This window comes from Pinus tabuliformis, chromosome 7, assembly GCF_031772625.1.
Source record: "Pinus tabuliformis cultivar Carrire ecotype Pingquan chromosome 7, CPIR1, whole genome shotgun sequence".
NCBI classification, from domain to species: domain Eukaryota; kingdom Viridiplantae; phylum Streptophyta; class Pinopsida; order Pinales; family Pinaceae; genus Pinus; species Pinus tabuliformis.
In genome coordinates, this window is record NC_142293.1 from 1,733,153,164 (window position 1) to 1,733,170,616 (window position 17,453).

General features: G+C 38.8%; 1 protein-coding gene across 8 annotated transcripts in view; it reads left to right on the forward strand.

Annotated features, from left to right (window-relative positions):
* Positions 1–17,453, forward strand: part of TRM9 (RNA-binding (RRM/RBD/RNP motifs) family protein) — a 308,840-nt gene that overhangs the window by 31,411 nt on the left and 259,976 nt on the right. Inside the window, exon 1 of one of the 8 annotated variants that reach the window (XM_089460443.1) lies at positions 6,803–6,946. The exons of 6 other annotated variants lie outside the window; for them this stretch is intronic. In XM_089460443.1, the coding sequence (XP_089316569.1) occupies positions 6,818–6,946 (129 nt within the window). In that variant the 5' untranslated portion in view covers positions 6,803–6,817. Of the gene's footprint in view, positions 1–6,802; positions 6,947–17,453 lie in introns of those variants that run through there. One more of the 8 variants, XM_089460436.1, reaches the window with a different exon arrangement.

Genomic DNA, 17,453 nt, shown 5'->3' on the forward strand with positions numbered 1-17,453 from the left:
ATATTCTCATGTTGAAAAGCTAGCACTTGCTGCTGTTCAAGCGATACAAAGATTTCGGCATTATGTCCTCTTCAGGAAGACCACCGTATTGTCAGATTGCAACCCCATGACTTATATACTGTCGCGACAGTTACTTGGGGGCAAATATTCAAAGTGGATAGCTATCCTTCAAGAGTTTGATCTGGAATTTGTGAAATCCAAATCAAAGAAAGCTTTAGTTTTCGCAAAATTATTATGCGATCTCCCATCATCGTCCAACGATGAAACGTCCAAAGAATCGATCGTGGACGAAAGTTTGTTTCTGATATCGGCAAGTGATGAGTGGTATGGAGATATAATAGTTTATCTCCAAACCCAAAAATTTCGGCCAGACACCTCTCACTCAGAACAAAAACGCATTCGATACCAAGCAAAAGACTACATGATCGTCGGTGATACGCTTTACCGTGGTGGTGTCGATACGGTCCTGAGAAGGTGTCTAACCCATGAGGAGGCCGAAAAAGCCCTGAATGAATGTCATTCAGGCACCTGTGGGGGGCATCAATCTGGATATGCTACAGCACAAAGAATCTTACGAGCAGGATACTTCTGGCCAACCGTGTTCAAAGATTGCATAACCGCAGTTAGAAGTTGCCATGCATGTCAGATTTTTGATAGCAAAACCAGAAGACCCCCCGCTCCTTTACAGCCAATAATAGCTGTGGGGCCTTTCGCCAAATGGGGCATCGATTTCATGCAATGTAACCCCACCTCGACCGGGGGGCATGGGTATATTATAGTCGCAGTTGACTATTTTACCAAATGGGCCGAGGCGATGCCTACATTGGATAACACTGGTGAAACAACAGCCCTATTCTTTTTTAATCATGTAGTCGCCAGATTCAGCATACCACAGGCCATAGTAACAGATCATGGATCGCATTTTCGCAATCACATGATGGTTGAATTAACTGCCAAACTAGGATTGTCTCACGACAGCTCTACTCCGTACTATCCGCAAGCTAACGGACAGGTTGAAGCAATCAACAAAGTCCTGAAGCGCATGCTGCAAAGGATGGTGGGGGTTCACAAAAGAAGATGGCATTTGATCCTGTACTCGGCTTTGTGGGCCTACCGAACATCGGTAAGGAATGCCACTGGGTTCACACCGTTTCAACTGGTGTATGGCCTAGAGGCGATCCTACCAATCCAGTGTGAAATTTCGTCGCTTAAACTCGCAATTGATCTCCTCCCCGGAACTTCGGAAGAAGAGGCTCGTTTCTTGGAATTAATCCAGTTGGATGAAACCCGTTGTGATGCCGCTTTGGCTAACGAAGCCCATAAGAAACAAGTCAAGGCGCAGTTCGACAAAAATGTCAAACCTCGTGTCTTCTCAGAAGGTGATTTGGTCTTGCTTTATGACCAAGAATCCGATAAATTGGGAGCTGGAAAATTTAAGTCCTTATGGATGGGCCCTTATATTGTTAAGAGTGTGTTAGCAAAAGGAGCCTACGAGTTGGTAGATTATGACGGGATTCCACTGGCGCAACCCCGCAACGGGTTGTACCTTAAGCGTTACTATGCCTAATAGTAACCTGTATGCTTTTGTTACATTTTTGTTTTCGCTAGAGCGTTTGTTTCGGTTTAAGTAATCCACCTTTTTTACACTTATTGCAGATGTCAAATCCATTGGAACCGTGGGTTGGATATGCCGACGGAGCGAGTCGTAGTTCGAGGAACCTATCCTCCGCAGCATGGGCCATTTTTGACCCAAGCGGCGAGTTAGTGAGTTTCAGGGGGGTATGTATTGGTCAATCAACAAATAATATCGCTGAGTATAGCGCGTTGATAGAGCTCCTCTCTGATGCCATCACCCATGGCATACGCCGGCTAGTCGTCAGGCTAGACTCACAGCTCGTGGTACTACAGCTCAATGGTACCTACTCTGTCCGAAATCCAGCTATTTATCGCAAGTTCCTAAGAGTTAAAATCTTGGAAAGACAGTTTGATTTTATCCAATATCAACACATTTCCAGAAACTTAAACACATTAACCGACTCATTAGCAAACTATGTGTTAGATAGACATTTGCAAAATTGATAAAAAGAGAAGCATCATCGATGTTTCATACATGGATCACATAAAAACTGGAATAAACCCCGAAAATCAAAAATATATATAACTGTTTACGGTTTACATATAATGTTCTGTAATCAAGACAAAATCGGTCATACGACCCCAAAACTCAAAAATGGCTGGGGGGCACCCTAGCCTAGTGATGCTCATGATAACATGCCACGGCCTGTGCGATCATGCGCAGAAGACGAGACCATCGTCTAGGAACACCAGCAGTATGTCGCTGCAATCGTAGAGGCAACTCATCGATCCGTACATCCGGAATCCCAAGGGTAAGACCCTCGACCTGTTCCTGCACAGCTGCAAGAGTCTCGGCCAAGTCAAGGTCACGGAGAATAGCTCTCCCAGGAGCCTCCCCTGCTGGGGCAGCGGCCGGAACTCTCGGACGAACTGCTGGACGGACGGGGCCCACATCTGCATGCACACATGAGTTTGATTAGAGTCTTGAAAGAGTAAAGCACAAGGACATTATAAATAAAAGACAGTAAACAGTGATAAGGTCAAAATATTTACCAAGATCACCCCACTGCTCGCCGTCCGGTAGCACCAAATCCGGATCGCCTCGGAAATCCATGCCAATATATGGATACTCGGAAAAAGCCATATCCTGCCGCTCGAACCACCTAAAGAAGGCATCAGTAAAAGTAATCTGGGATTGACCTGCGTGTCTGGACATGTGGTCAACCCACCTCTGCATGCGTGGCTCAGTAGGAGATGGCAAGTCGAGAACAATATACTGAGGTTGCATCAGGGGTATCTTCTCCAAAGCGAAGGCAGTCAAAACTGAACCGAAGCCAAAATTCTTCAGTTTCCCGTCCTTTACTTTGGTCAAATGGTTTTTCATCTGAACCAGTACTGCATCACACCAGTTAAAAACTTTCGGCTGAAGACACTCCAGGGCGCGCTGCACATAAGACCTGTTGGCAACATGAGGGGATGCGCTGCCGGCCATCCTACAAATCGTGTACAGAATAGACCTGAGAGACCTGTCAGTGATATCACGGATAGAAACCTTGCCGTCTCTGCTCGGCTGGGACCCCTCCCTACAATACTGACGGATATAATCTTTCACGGAATCGCTCCCTCGGGCCGAACCGGACAAGGAAATGGGGGCACCCCGCCTTGACAACCCAGTCAAGAAGTAAATGTCCACTATGGTCAAAGGGATGGACTTGCCCCTAATCTGGAACACTTGGTTAACAGGATCCCAAGCATCAAGCAGGTACTGCAGTAAACGTATCTGTGCCCTCATGCTAGATATGCGGAAGAATTTTAGCAAGCCACAGTTCCGCAACGCGCTCACGGTAACAGGATCATGGAGGGCAATCATGTCCTCCTCTTCATTGTCTCGTTCTCGCCACGTAAGAGTCATTCTGCTCCAATAAACTCTGCAAAACAAACAAGAGGAGGAGTAAGATCCCTGACTCGGTAAAGAAAATGGCAAAATTCTCATGAAAAAGAGTGCAACCAAGAAGTTTTCTGCGCCCAACGCAGGTAGAGAAGGGTCTCACCTGCGTTGGGGGACAAACTGCCTTTGAAAAATGAGAACCCCAACGCAGGTTTCGAATGGGGCACCTGCGCTGATGGCAGAGCGCCCTAGTGAAACCCCAGGGGCTCATGGGGGCAGGAAAACAAGCATAAAACTGAGAAATAAGACCATGAAAAGATAGAGCTAGGGTTTAGCTCCTACCTGGTGGAAACGGCGCTGAAAATCGTCCACAGAATCTCCCGAAATCAGCTGGTGAAAAATCGAGAGGAAGAGGCACCTCCAAAGCTCCAACAAACCAAATGCACATGAAATGGTAAAATGAGAGGTAAAAACATCTTTTAATTGCTTTTTACGTAATTCAAAGTGAAATATTAGTATTTTTACTTCATGTTATCCGTTTCTAACAAGTTTGTTGCAGCAATTGATGAAACAGTACTATCCTGGAAAAGAAAAACTAGTCATGGTAAAATATGAATTTGACCTTATCAAACGAGCAGTTTTGGCAAAGTTCATGCTCGTTAAAAAATAAACGCAAGATCCGAGCAGTTTTAACGCGGACTTCATGCTCGTTAAAAAATAAACATAAGCATGTGAGCAGGCTTCCCCCCCAGAGTTCAAGCTCATCCAGAAAAATGAACCGGTAAATAACCATTTGAGACCGTAAATTCATCAGCCATAAAAGCCTTGGTCGTGTTTGTGCACTGTCACCTCCACTTTTCATTTGGCCGATCATTCACATCCACTTGATTGTTTACCTATTTTGAGGAACAGCTGCGAAGAGTGATTTCACCTAGCCATCCTTGTGACACTGCCGTGATTGGAAAATTCCAACCTGTACCTGGAATCTGCTGCTATCCCTGTTTATCACTCGTTCCTCAAAATACGAGTCTTCTTTGAGCTCTTTTCACTGACTCGTAAAATATGAAAAGTTTGCCGAGTTTTGGCCTTCCAGCTCGTTAAAAGGACCGGAAGAGCTATCCCTCCTCTAGATTTTAATCTTTTTGGACCTGAGGGATTATTGCACAAAAAGATCGAGCGCTTGTCTAGTTCGGCTCGATAAAGATATCGAACATTCATCCATTCTGTATTGTTTTATACTTTTTCGGACTTAAGGGATTAGATGACGAAAAAGGACCCCTGGAGTCCACTTTATGTACTCTTTTCAGACTCTCTAAAGATGAAAAGGACCGAGTTGTCTTTGTCGCTGGGCTCGTTAAAAATATTAGATAGCGACAAACTTGTCTTTAGACGAGAACGAGTTTCCCCATCGTTAAGCTCGTTAAAACATAGCGATGGGCTTGCCCGAAGGGCAGGTTATAGAACAAGCATATGTTATCCTCCTCAAGCTTGACAAAACTAAAGAGGTACTGGTCAGAAATGACTGGGGAAAAATTGGGAAGAACCTCAAAGCTTAATGGTAGCAAGTCGCTCTTGAACATGACACTTTTGCCTCCGTAAATATCGGGTTGGGTTATTATCATTCACCGGTCCCTTCACCATGGTCTCGCCATACCATCCATACATGGGGTAATGCTACCGATCCATCACATCAGTGTTGTTATATGTTCAAGAGATGTCATTCAGAAAGTGTCAACCGGGTCCCATCCACTACCATACATCATCTTTCATCCTTCCATGACCGCCACCCTGAATCATATTTCACAGATCGTTTTCACCATCATCACTAGCTCCGTTCCGTGTCACTGATGTGGGATTTATTAAGGCCCTCCTTTGACGGATCACTTCTTGTCGACATCAGCTCACTATCCAAGAAGTTGATCTAGGAACACCCCCTCAGTACTTTGAAGCTTGCATGCCTCAATGGCAAGTTTCTCACTTCCGGCGATAGGTATACATTAATGACCTTCGACCGGGAGACTTTGCGTGGTGTTCGACGTCAGATCCTATATTCACGCCACGTGAATTGTGCTGCAGTACCTTGAGGGTCATCATCATTATCGGTGATTCCTCTCGCGCTTGTTAACAGTTTACATTATTGACTGGTAATCAAGCGATGTCTTTCCATGTTCGACTTCAAGAAATTCTCACATGGATCGACTTGTACTAGAGTGAAGATCGGACAAGTTTGAAGACCCCGGATCTAGTTTCATCCATCCGGGCTGCGATATATATTCAGGAGATAAAAACATATACATGTGCAGCAGATGATCATCCTACTAAAAGGATGATAATTAAAAGCAGAGAATTATCAGTCTATTATCAGACGATCGTCTGTTTATGTACAACAAATGTATTTATAAAGCTGAGCGTGGGAAATGCCCGCATCAGCTAGATCATGAAAAGAAAGTATGAAAAGATAATGTATTGTATTGTATTTTGTTACAGGTCACCTCCCGACGATTGAATGAACTTCGGATCCTCCTAATAAAGCATTTCACCCGATAAACGACCTCATACTTTAGGGGGCAACTGTTATAGACATTTTTGTGCCTTACAGCATGGAGCATGAAATGTCAATAATCTGAGGGATCCAAAGTCCCTAAACATGTTGTTCCTACCCCTAGAGGAACAAGGTCAGCAAACCACAGCACTACAGATCAGTTCTCCACTGAAAAACACTCAAAAACAGGTCAATTTTTGATCAAAGCAGCTGCTCCACTAAGCATCTGCGCTGAATGTCAAAAGCTCTATGGTGTACCTGCGCTGCATAGCAAGTGCAACAAAGGCTACCTGCGCTGGGCGTACTTTGACATGTGGAGGAATCTTTTCTCAATATGCCAGTGCCCAGGAAGCTTCCAAAATGACACTTGGATCAGAAGATTCGCCTAATGATGAGTAAAGAGGTTCTAAAACTCCAAGTGGAAGGTAGAAACTCCGAGTGGACTCAAGGACTGAAGAACAACTGGAGTTGAAGAGGACAACAAGTCACACATCAAGCTGACTTATCTTCACTCCAAAACTCTATATAAGGATCTCATCCCATGGGATCTGGAGGGCGGAATTTTGTGCAAAGAATTGCTGTTGGTTTACAGTTGTGAGTATTGGGTGATTGCTTGAGGGAGGTGAAGAGGAGATTTCTTTCCGTCGGGAAGGTGATGCTGGATTGGACCTCTCACGGTTGTATCACCGCCTGAACCTTACTTCCTTATATTAATAAAGCATTTGAGGTTCTTCTATTCGCATGTGTTTCAATGGTGTTTTGTCTTACTTGCGTATTTGATTTATGCTAATCCTTGAATCAATTATGAATGCATGCTTCTCGTAGTTTCCTTTTCTTGTCTTATTCACAGGATCTCGTGTAGCTGGGCCCGTGAGAAGACTTGGAGCTGGGAGCGAGCGGCAAATAGAGGAGATTGGATCGACCATTTGCGCAAGACATCGGTAAGTGGATCTCTTCCTTTCATCTCTTGCATGTCATAAAGAAGTAACTTTAGATAGCTTTGCTTCAGCTGTTGCTAAGGAACTATCACCCTTAGAGTGGGATAGGGTCATTCCGTGTTGGATACTTTTCCCCACAACACTGGTGAGAGCTTTCTGCACGTTCAATCCTATTATGTGCTCGTGAGATAGTTATGTGTTCTATAAAAATAAGGTTTAGTTTACACTTAATGATTATTGATTTTGATCCAGTGAAACTCAAGGTTCGAGTGTAACTTCATTGTTTATTAGGCACCCACGATGTCAATGTGGCTTGGGAGATTGACACTGCCTGCTCATGAATTTTCAATCATCAATTCCTACATGCTTACAATTCAAGAACCCGATGCATTTGTATGCTTTTGCCATAGTATTTACATGGTGGTCTTCAAGGATTTTGTTTTCTTGATGCAATCGTTGCATAGATAGGCATCTCTGAATCTGTAATTGACTGCTTTTAAGCACACACTAGTTGTAGATGAGATCATAAAGATGTTCAGTTGTGGTTTGAAATCAATGGAAAAATTGCTGAAAATACATTAAAAGATTGCCAGAATGTCGCAACTATTCATTTTCAATTTGAAACTTCTACTACCTTTAGTGTGATTATAATAAAACTAAGATAGGTCAGTCCCTGGACATTTATCTCCCCTCTACTTTGGAAAATGAACTATTTTGTAAAGGAGTTATTTTGGCAAGTGGGTTTTGTAGGAGAAAAATATTCATTCTTTAACAGACGTAGGGGTGATTGTCATCCCAACTATAAGACCAATGGTCAATTAGATCCCTCTTGGAATGTCTGGGGGTTTGTTTAGTTGTGCTGTATTACACTATTATGTTTTATCCTGCATTTTTTGAATTTATGTTGCCATTTCTCAATTCAGCCAAACTTTATAGCATGTTCATTCTTAGTTTTAGTTCATTGAATCCCTTTGGCTTGGTGATTGTGTATTGTGACTCTGGGCCCACTGTCGCCTCGGTTGTCACTGCGCCCTTTTTAGTCTGGTTATTTTCTAGCACAAGGGGGGATTTCCTATCAGGATTATCAATACGCACTTTACACTCGATAATGACTTTCAAATTGGTAAAACAGAAAATTAAGGTTTTTCAATAAATATCTTGTGGTGATTTCCAATAGACAAGTGCCGTGACGGTTTGACCAATGGGTATGGAGTTGGGAACAGTATGAATTGCTTAGAATTTGTTTACAACAATTAGCAAACCCACAAATGTGTGCTGTTTACCTGTAATACACTTATGAAATAACAAGCTAGAGCCAACTATAAATGCTATAACCAATGTTACCAGAACATGGCAATTGAAAGGGAGTTGGAGTGTTGGGAGTGCCATTTCCCCAAAAATCCTAGGAGTGGAGTGTCTATGGAGTGCTTTTTATTTAATATGTTTTTTATATATATAATAAATGTTAATTTTCTACTGCTCTATGTTATATCAATTACTTTAGTCCAATTCAGTTATTTAATAGTTTTTCCAATAATCAATAGTAATTGAAGATAGAACCGTAAATGCAATGACAATAAGAGATAATCAAGAGCATCAACAAGAGACACCAATTTGGTTAAAGACCAGGGAAAAACCCCACAAGGGGGAAAGCCCTTTGAAAATTCTTCCATTAGATTGTCTTCAAATGTTCAACAGAGAGTACAATGAGCCAAATACAATAATAAGAGTCAAAGTCAAAGCCTTGACTTAACCAACAAATCAACCAATAGAAAACCAATATGTTAATGATGAAATAATCAAATTTGGTCAATTGTCATAAATCTGCATTTCTGTCCAAGTCAACAACAGTCAAAGTGTGCCATAACCAGTCAAAGTCAACGGTCAAATCTGTCTTCCAACAGTTCAGTCAACAACCCACAAATTCGGCCTCCAATGCTGGTCAAAGTCAGCCCCAAATAGCCTTGAATACTCAGTCAAAAGAGAGAAATTCTGCAATCAATCCCTGCAGTCAAACCTGTGGTCAACCCTGAAGTCAATGGCAGTCAAACAACCAAGTTCACCTCGTTTTTTGTGCCAATCAACTCGACCTCAAGAAATCAAAATTTTCCCAGTCAAAGCATGTCAAATGATGAAATCAAACTCGGTCAAATGAAAGAGAAAATTCTGTGGTCAAAGTCTGCATTTTTGTTGTTGTTGTGGTTAACCCAAGTCAAACAGATCCAAACTCCTCGATTTTTGTGCCAAAAGATGTGGTCTAGTGAGACAAATACCCCAGAAAAATCGAACCAAAATGATGCCAAATAACCCTTGGTCAACGCTGTATTAGGATATTCCGACACATAGGAAATAGTTAAGTATAACTTGGTCTAGTGTATAGTTAGGTAAAGTGTGTTTCGTTACTATGTACTTTTTGTAATTCACAATTCGACGGTCACGATATGTTCTAGACATGAAGTGATTCCTCTTCGGTATTACTGACACTTGATCCGTGGTTTAACACCCGATTGGTCCATGATCTCTATTTAAAGAGCATGGAGGGTCTTTGTAAGGTGACCGTTCATGAGAGAAGCTTATGTAAATTTTCTTTCTTTTACATTAATAAATTGCCTGAAGTGGCTGTGTTGGCTTAGGTCGTGGATTGTTTCCCTCTTTGAGGGGTTTAACTATGTCAAGAATACTGGTGTACCTTTCTGTGATCTGTTTGTGAGCAGTGTTCTTTGGTGTTCTATCTAAGGAACTTACCTTGTAAATTCCTACATGGTATCAGAGCTATTTGAGGGCCGTATCCATTAGTGATCCAAATCCGAAGCTGGTACAAATGCATCCGACTGTTGTTTCCTAGATCTACTGTTTCTGATCGCTTTCGGGCCGAGAGGATTGCTCTATGGTGTTAAGAGCATCTGTTCCAGTGAGGAACCCCTTTCGTTTCATGCAAAAAGATTTCTGGTAGCCCTAGCTACGTCATTTTTAAGATCTGGTGGCATACAATTTTTATTTGCAGTTACAATTATTTATGTCTCAGTTTATTTCGGTTTGTAGTCCTCTATATTTTTTTTATTACCGGATCTATACCTTTCCTTTCTGCGTATGCTCTTTGCCCCGCGACTCTGTGCGATCTGGGCAAACCGGAAAAGAAAAGATTTTTCTCATGCGTATGCTCTTTTCCATTGCGCCTTAGTGTGATCTCGGAAAATCAGAAACATTCAGGGAAATATTTAGTTTCCAGTGAAATCTAACTTTAAATCGTAAGGTTTGGATTTCTTTTGCATGTTCATTTTGGGTTGTGTGGTTGTTTTTGTTTTGTAGGCAAAAATAGTTTTTCAAGTAAGCATACACTCCAAAGCTTCAGCGAGCAAAAAAAAACTCCTTCATCCTTTCCAAAAATTACTAACCTTTTAAACTAGCTCACTTGGTCCAAAGTTACTTTATGAGAATAGAGGTCTTGGGTTCAAGTCTTTCTTTTTGTTGAGTTACTTTTTCCAAGAGCACATGTAACTTATGTTTTAAAGTTATTTTATGTAAAAGTGTTGTCACCTATTATAAAACGTGAGTCACTTATAATTCCGAAGTCACCTTATCTTTTATTTAAGTTACAATTTAGTGGGTAGTTCATAAAGTACCATTGTAAAAGTGTCTTTCACTTATTTATAAAAGTGGGTCACATAAAGCAATCATTTTTTAAAAGTGAACTAATTAGATTAAGTTTGGAAGGGGGGGGGGGGATTTTTTTTAAATATAACATTATCATTCACTTCCCAACATTCACGTAGTTCGTCGACATCTTCAACAAATTTTCTTCAAAAAGCCAGAACTTCTTCATCTGGAAGCTGCTTTCACTGTCGTTTTTTTGAATCGACTTAATTTTTCGAGATCTTTCCATTAGAACACTTAGTTTCAGCATATTCAGTTTCGATTTCTTTTAAAATGGAAAATCCATGCATAGTTATTCTTGACAACACCAGCTACTTCCAATGGTTATGTTATATTGTGGATTTACTTAGAAGTAAATGTCTTTATAGAATAGTCTTAGGCCAAGAATCTAAACCTAAAGATGAAGATAAGGTAGCCAAATGGGAAAATAAGCAAGATCAAGCACGTGGGTTGATAGAGATGTTTATTTTTTCAGACCTTAGATTCCATATTGCAGAACTTGATACCCTTGATGAAGCAATGAAACAACTCAATAAAGTTTTTGGAATTAAAAATGAAATTATAGTTCATCAATTTGAAAATGAGTTGCTTACGTTGGACCCCAATAATTTTTCTTCCATTGAAGATTTTTTGTCAAAGTTCAAGACCCTTAGAATTCTCTTGGAAGGTGTTAAGGTGAAGAAAGAAGATGGTAGCCTTATCTATTCCATTCTTACTAAGTTAGGACCAACTTACTCTGTGTTTGTTTCCACCTTCCATTCTACTAGAGAAGTCTTTATTTCTCAAGGACAAGCCTACAAGTCCCCATCTTTTGATGTCTTTTGTGATTCTTTAATAAGAGAACAAGAAAAACTCTTACATCTTGGTCTTCTTAATACTGGAAGCTCTTCTAAGAAAGCCTTAGCAGCCCAACAACAACCAAATTCAAAGAATTCTAAGAAGCAACATCCTAAAAAGAATGGTCCTAAACCAAACAAGGGTCCTAAGCAATTTCAATCTCAAAATGAAAAATCAATTCAACAAAATGATAAGGCAAATAAAAACAAAGGGAAGAAGACTGATAGACATTGCAACTTTTGTAATCGTGATGGCCACTTATAATCCAATTGCTTTAAGCGGATGGAAGCCTTGGAAGCAGCAATGAAGAAGCATAACATCTATTTGGAGCACTTTTCAACTTCAACTTCAACTTTATCTTCAGGAATAACACTTTCTGCATGTGGTTGTCAAGCATTTCGGTCTGGTTATGCAGTAAATGTATCTTCTTCTTCTCATTCTCATGAGTGGCTCATTGATTCTGGAGCTTCTGATCACATGGCCAAAAACAAAGCCATGTTTTCTTCTTTGAATGATTGTAACACCAAAAATATATATGTTGGTGATGATAGATCTTAGTGTTGTAGGGACTGGAACTATTCATCTAGATAATGGTCAATTTAATGGTGTATTATGTGTTCCTACCTTATCCTGCAACTTTCTATTTGTATATCAGATAACTCATTCAGGGGAAGGTAAAATCGTTGAATTTTCACCTCATTATGTTGTAATTAAGGACCTAAGAGATCCTAGACAGATTTTAGCTACTGGCATCGTTGATGATTCTACAAGGTTGTAACAACTTTGGGTCATCAACTCTTCCCTTGGTATTTGTTGCTCATAATGATGAAGTGAACAAACTTTGGCATGAACGATTTGGTCACTTAAACTATCACTCCCTTCAAAATCTATGTAAAGAAAATATGGTGACAGGTCTTCCCATGGTATCTTGCAGAGATGTTGCCTGTTCCGGATGTGTACTCAGAAAAATCATTTGGATAGTTTTGAAAAACGTGCCTCTTGGCATGCCTCAACCCCTTTACAGCTTGTGCATAGAGATTTATGTGGTCCACTTCCAGTTGTTTCATTCTTTGGCTATAAGTATTTCTTAACTTTCATTGATGATTTCTCCAAACACACATGGGTATACTTCTTAAAACTCAAGAGTGAAGTCTTTAACATGTTCTTGGCGTTTAAGGCCTTTGTTGAAAAACAATTTGGACATCAAATTCTTAAGCTAAGATCTGATAATGGTGGAGAATATGTTAACAACAAATTCATCAACTTTTGCACTGAGTATGGAATTCAATTGCAACATACTGTTCCATATACTCCACAACAAAATGGTATCGCTGAAAGGAAGAATCGCACCTTAAAAGAAATGTTTAATTGTATGCTTCAATCTAAAGGACTTAGTCTTAAATTTTGGGCAGAAGCAATTAACTGTGCAAATTACATAGTAAATCACACTCCTACTAAGGTTTTAAAGAATATCACTCCAGAAGAAGCATGGAGCTCAATTAAACCAGATGTAAGTCACTTTTGTGTTTTTGGAAGTGAAGCATGGGCCCATATTCCAAATGAAAAACATAAAGCCTTAGAACCTAAGAGTGAAAAATGTATTTTTGTTGGATATTCTGAAGATGTCAAAGGATATAGACTTCTTCAACCTAAATCCAAAAATGTTTTCATTAGAAGAGATGTAAAGTTTGCTGAAAATATATCGGCTTACAAGCCTAGTTCGGTGGATGTGCTACCTCTCTCTATCCCTTCTACTTCTAAAAAATATTTGATCTTCAGATGATGACAGTGAGGATGACAATCCCCCCAACTATGACAATCAATAGTTGGGATTGCCAAAGGTCAAGGTATATAGAAAGGGTTTCCTACAATGTATTTTGGCAAGGATATGGCACATGAAACCTTCAATGAGACCCCATGTTGAAGCTAAAACCAAACTAGGGTTTTATCTTAGGGCAAACAACTAGGTCAAGTAAATTTATGGACAAAATTAGAGTGAATGCCTACCAAAGTCAGTGATTTTGTGGAAACCACCCTACCCATGATATTTAGACTCTATAAATCCCAAAATTCCTTCTAGCTAATTCACTCTATGCCCTAGTTGGCCGCATGGCCTTGAGAAGGCCGAATTAGGGTTGATGGAGTCTATGAGCTCTTAAGGTTAGCTAAATCTTGCAAAGTAGTAAGCATATTTTGATGCCCTAGCATCGAAACCCAAACTATTACCTTTGTGAGGGATTGAAAGTCACTTGGGAGAGTTAATGTTAGATCGCCAAGGGGTATTCCATTCACATATCATACTATGAGTAATGCATGCAATAATATGACCTAGATTCCAATGAATTGATCTTCAATAAAATTAGGGCACAAAATTTAACCTAGATCACTAATTCATTCCATACATTAGACATGAAATCAGAATTTTTCAATAGAATAGCACTTACTAGATAATATGCAATGAATAATCCAATCATCAATCCAAGACAACTTCTCCAAAGACATGACAATAGCTCCAAGAAAAATTTCACTCCATTGATCACATCTCTCCAATAGGAAAAGACGCTGAAATACTCAAGAAGAGAAGGTCAAATTCACAAGTGATGATGATGAAAAGTGATAAGTCCTCTCCTCTATTTATGTGAGGAGTAGTTCCTAATTAGACTAAAAGTCCCTCATATAAATTTGGTGAAAATAAATTTGGTTTCAGTTTTCAGTAATTCTTCCAAGTAGTTGCAGAGTTTCAAGAAAATTAACATTGATCACATTGACAATTGCCAAATAGCTCGTTTCATTCCATAAATCACGGCTCGTGATATGTTTTCACGCCTCCTTCACCTCCATCAACATCCAATAGTGCCTTATGTCATTTACCCTTTTAAATCCATGTCCACCTAGAAATTCCACAATGTGAGGGCACAATCAACACAAAAGCGTTGGAGAACTAATTTTAGTAGATCAAAGCATTTTTGTTGTTTATTGGTTCACAAATGTGAAGAAAATTGCCGTTACTACCCCAAATTTTGCACCTATAGAACTATGCTAGCGGGAGAATTGTATAGCAGGTACTTCAACAATAAAGATCATCCTTGTGATACTTGGTCAATTGAGGCCTTATGCAAAGCATTTTATCCTTTGAATCATTATAAAGATCGATGTATCAAATGGCAACAACTTCACCTATCCAAAGATCAACCTGTGCTTGAATACATTGATAAGTTTACACACTCTTATAGCATGTTTGACCATCTGCAACCCAAAGTATGATAAGAACTTAAAGTACAAAAGTGTTGCATCCTATATCTAAACAACCCTATAACTCTTGAATACTAATCCCTATGTGATGCATATCATTTCACCAACAAGATCGAGGGAAAATTCAGGACAAGTATCATGCCAAGGATCAACCTATATCTCAATGCAACAAAAATTCCAAGACCAAAAAGTTCTAGTAAATATTCAGCTGGAATTTTCAGCATCAAAAGTAAGCGACCACAGAAGACAATGTGTTGCAAGTAGCTACCTCTATTATATGGTTTAAGAATTTGTGTGTTTGTAATTGATAGATGGTTGACACTTGAATGATTAATCTTTAATCTACCATGAATGACATTTCAAAATTCATAATAATATAATATTCATCTACAAGTAACACCAATATGTATGTTTTCATCTATGTTACTGGATCCGTCAGGCCGACCGTCTGGATCCGCGGATCCTCGAATTGGAGACAGATTCGGATCTGGATCCACGAAGATTCGCCTAACATTTGTCCATGTAAAATGGTTTGACATCAGCACATATTTCCAAATTAGATCTCAGCGCAAAATTCCAGAATGAAAATGTCAGCAGATGAATCACGCGATAATGGAAAAATCAGCCAAGCCAATAATTAACAAGGGAGTTCATTAATTTTTGCTTGGTTGACCATATTATAAACTTTAATTCAAGATTATAAGATGCAGACATTTGGATATTCTAATTAAATTTTATGTTTATTTTAAATGTAAAAAGGTGAGTTTCATAAAGTAAGTTCTGTAAAGTAAATTCATTTAATTTAAATATAATAACTAGTAATTAATGTTTCAATATTATGATACATTAATTTTAATATTATTAAATCAATAATTAATTTTCTCACCTGAAATTAATAATTATTTTTAAAATATTATATAGAAGTTTTATATTTAAAATTTTAAACAAAAGTTATAATGTTTTTTATTTTATACAAATTTAATTAATTTTGGTAAATATTTATAAATAATATATTAATTCTGATATTATTTATCTAATAGATATTTTTATAGGTATTATATATAAAACAATATATTTAAAAATTAATATATGTTTTTATTTTACTTTTATATAAATTTAATTTTTTAAAAATTATAAAATATTTTATATTGTTTGTACTTGTCATATTCAGATCCTGGCTTTTCAAAAAACTGGCTATTCTGTATCCGAATCCGTATCCGGGTCCGGATCTTGGTAACTTAGGTGTTAGGATATTTCGACACATAGAAAATAGTTAAGTATAACTTGGTCTAGTGTAGAGTTAGGTAAAGTGTGTTTCTTTACTATGTACTTTTTGTAATTTACAATCCGACGGTCACGATATGTATTGATCCAACGGTTCATTCTCTCCTCAGTATTACTGACACTTGATCTATGGCTTAACACTCGATTGGTCCATGATCTCTATTTAATGAGCATGGAGGGTCATTTGTAAGGTAACTGTTCATGAGAGAAGCTTATGTAAATTTTCATTCTTTTATTAATAAATTGCCTAAAGTGGCCGTGTTGGCTTAGGCCATGGACTGTTTCCCTCTTTGAGGGTTTTAACCACGTCAAGAATACTGGTGTATTGATATGTGATCTGTTTGTGAGCAGTGTCCTTTGGTGTTCTGTCTAAGGAACTTACCCTGTAAATTCCTACATGGTATCGGAGCTATTTGAGGGCCGCATCCGTTGGTGATCCAAACCTGAAGCCGGTAGAACTGCATTTGACTGTTGTTTCCTAGATCTACTATTTCTGACTGCTTTTGGGCTGAGAGGACTGCTCTATTGTGTTAGGAGCATCTGTTCCAGTGAGGAACCCCTTTCGTTTCACGCGAAAAGGTTTCCGGTAGCCCTAGCTACATCATTTTTAAGATCTGGAGGTATACAATGTTTATTTGCAGTTTTTAGTTATTTTCTCTCTGTTTATTTCGGTTTATTTATCTCTTTGTTTTTTATTACCGGATCTATACCTTTCATTTCTGCGTATGCTCTTTGCCCTGCGACTTTGTGCGATCTGGGCAAATCAGAAACAGAAAGGAAGGATTTTTCTTATGTGTGTTCTTTTTTGCCGCACCTTAGTGTGATCTCGGAAAATCAGAAACATTGAGGAAAATTTTTAGTTTCCGGGTAAAGCTAACTTCAAACCATAAGGTTTGTTTTTTTTTGTATGTCCGTGTTGGGTTTTGTGGTTTTTGTTTTGTAGGCAAAAAAGAGCTTTCTCAAGTAAGCACGCACCCCAAAGCTTTAGTGACTAAAAAAAAAAACCCCTTCCTCTTTTCCAAAAATTACTAACCTTTTAAACTAGCTCACTTGGTCCAAAGTTACTTTATGAGAATAGAGGTCTTGGGTTCAAGTCTTTCTTTTTGTTGAGTTACTTTTTCAAAAAGCACATGTAGCTTATGTTTTAAAGTTACTTTATGTAAAAGTGTTCTCACCCATTATAAAAAGTGAGTCACTTATAATTCTAAAGTCTCTTTATCTTTTATTTAAGTTACAATTTAGTAGGTAGCTCATAAAGTACCATTGTAAAAATGACTTTCGCTTATTTATAAAAGTGAGTCACATAATTTTTTTTTTAAAGTGAGCTAATTAGATTTATCTTTGGAAAGGGGGGATTTTTTTAAAATATAACATTATCATTCATTTCCGCACATTCACACACTTCGTCGGCATCTTCAATCTTTCTTCAAAAAGCCATCACTTCTTCATTCAGAAGTCGTTTTCAGAGCCGTTTTTTTTGAAT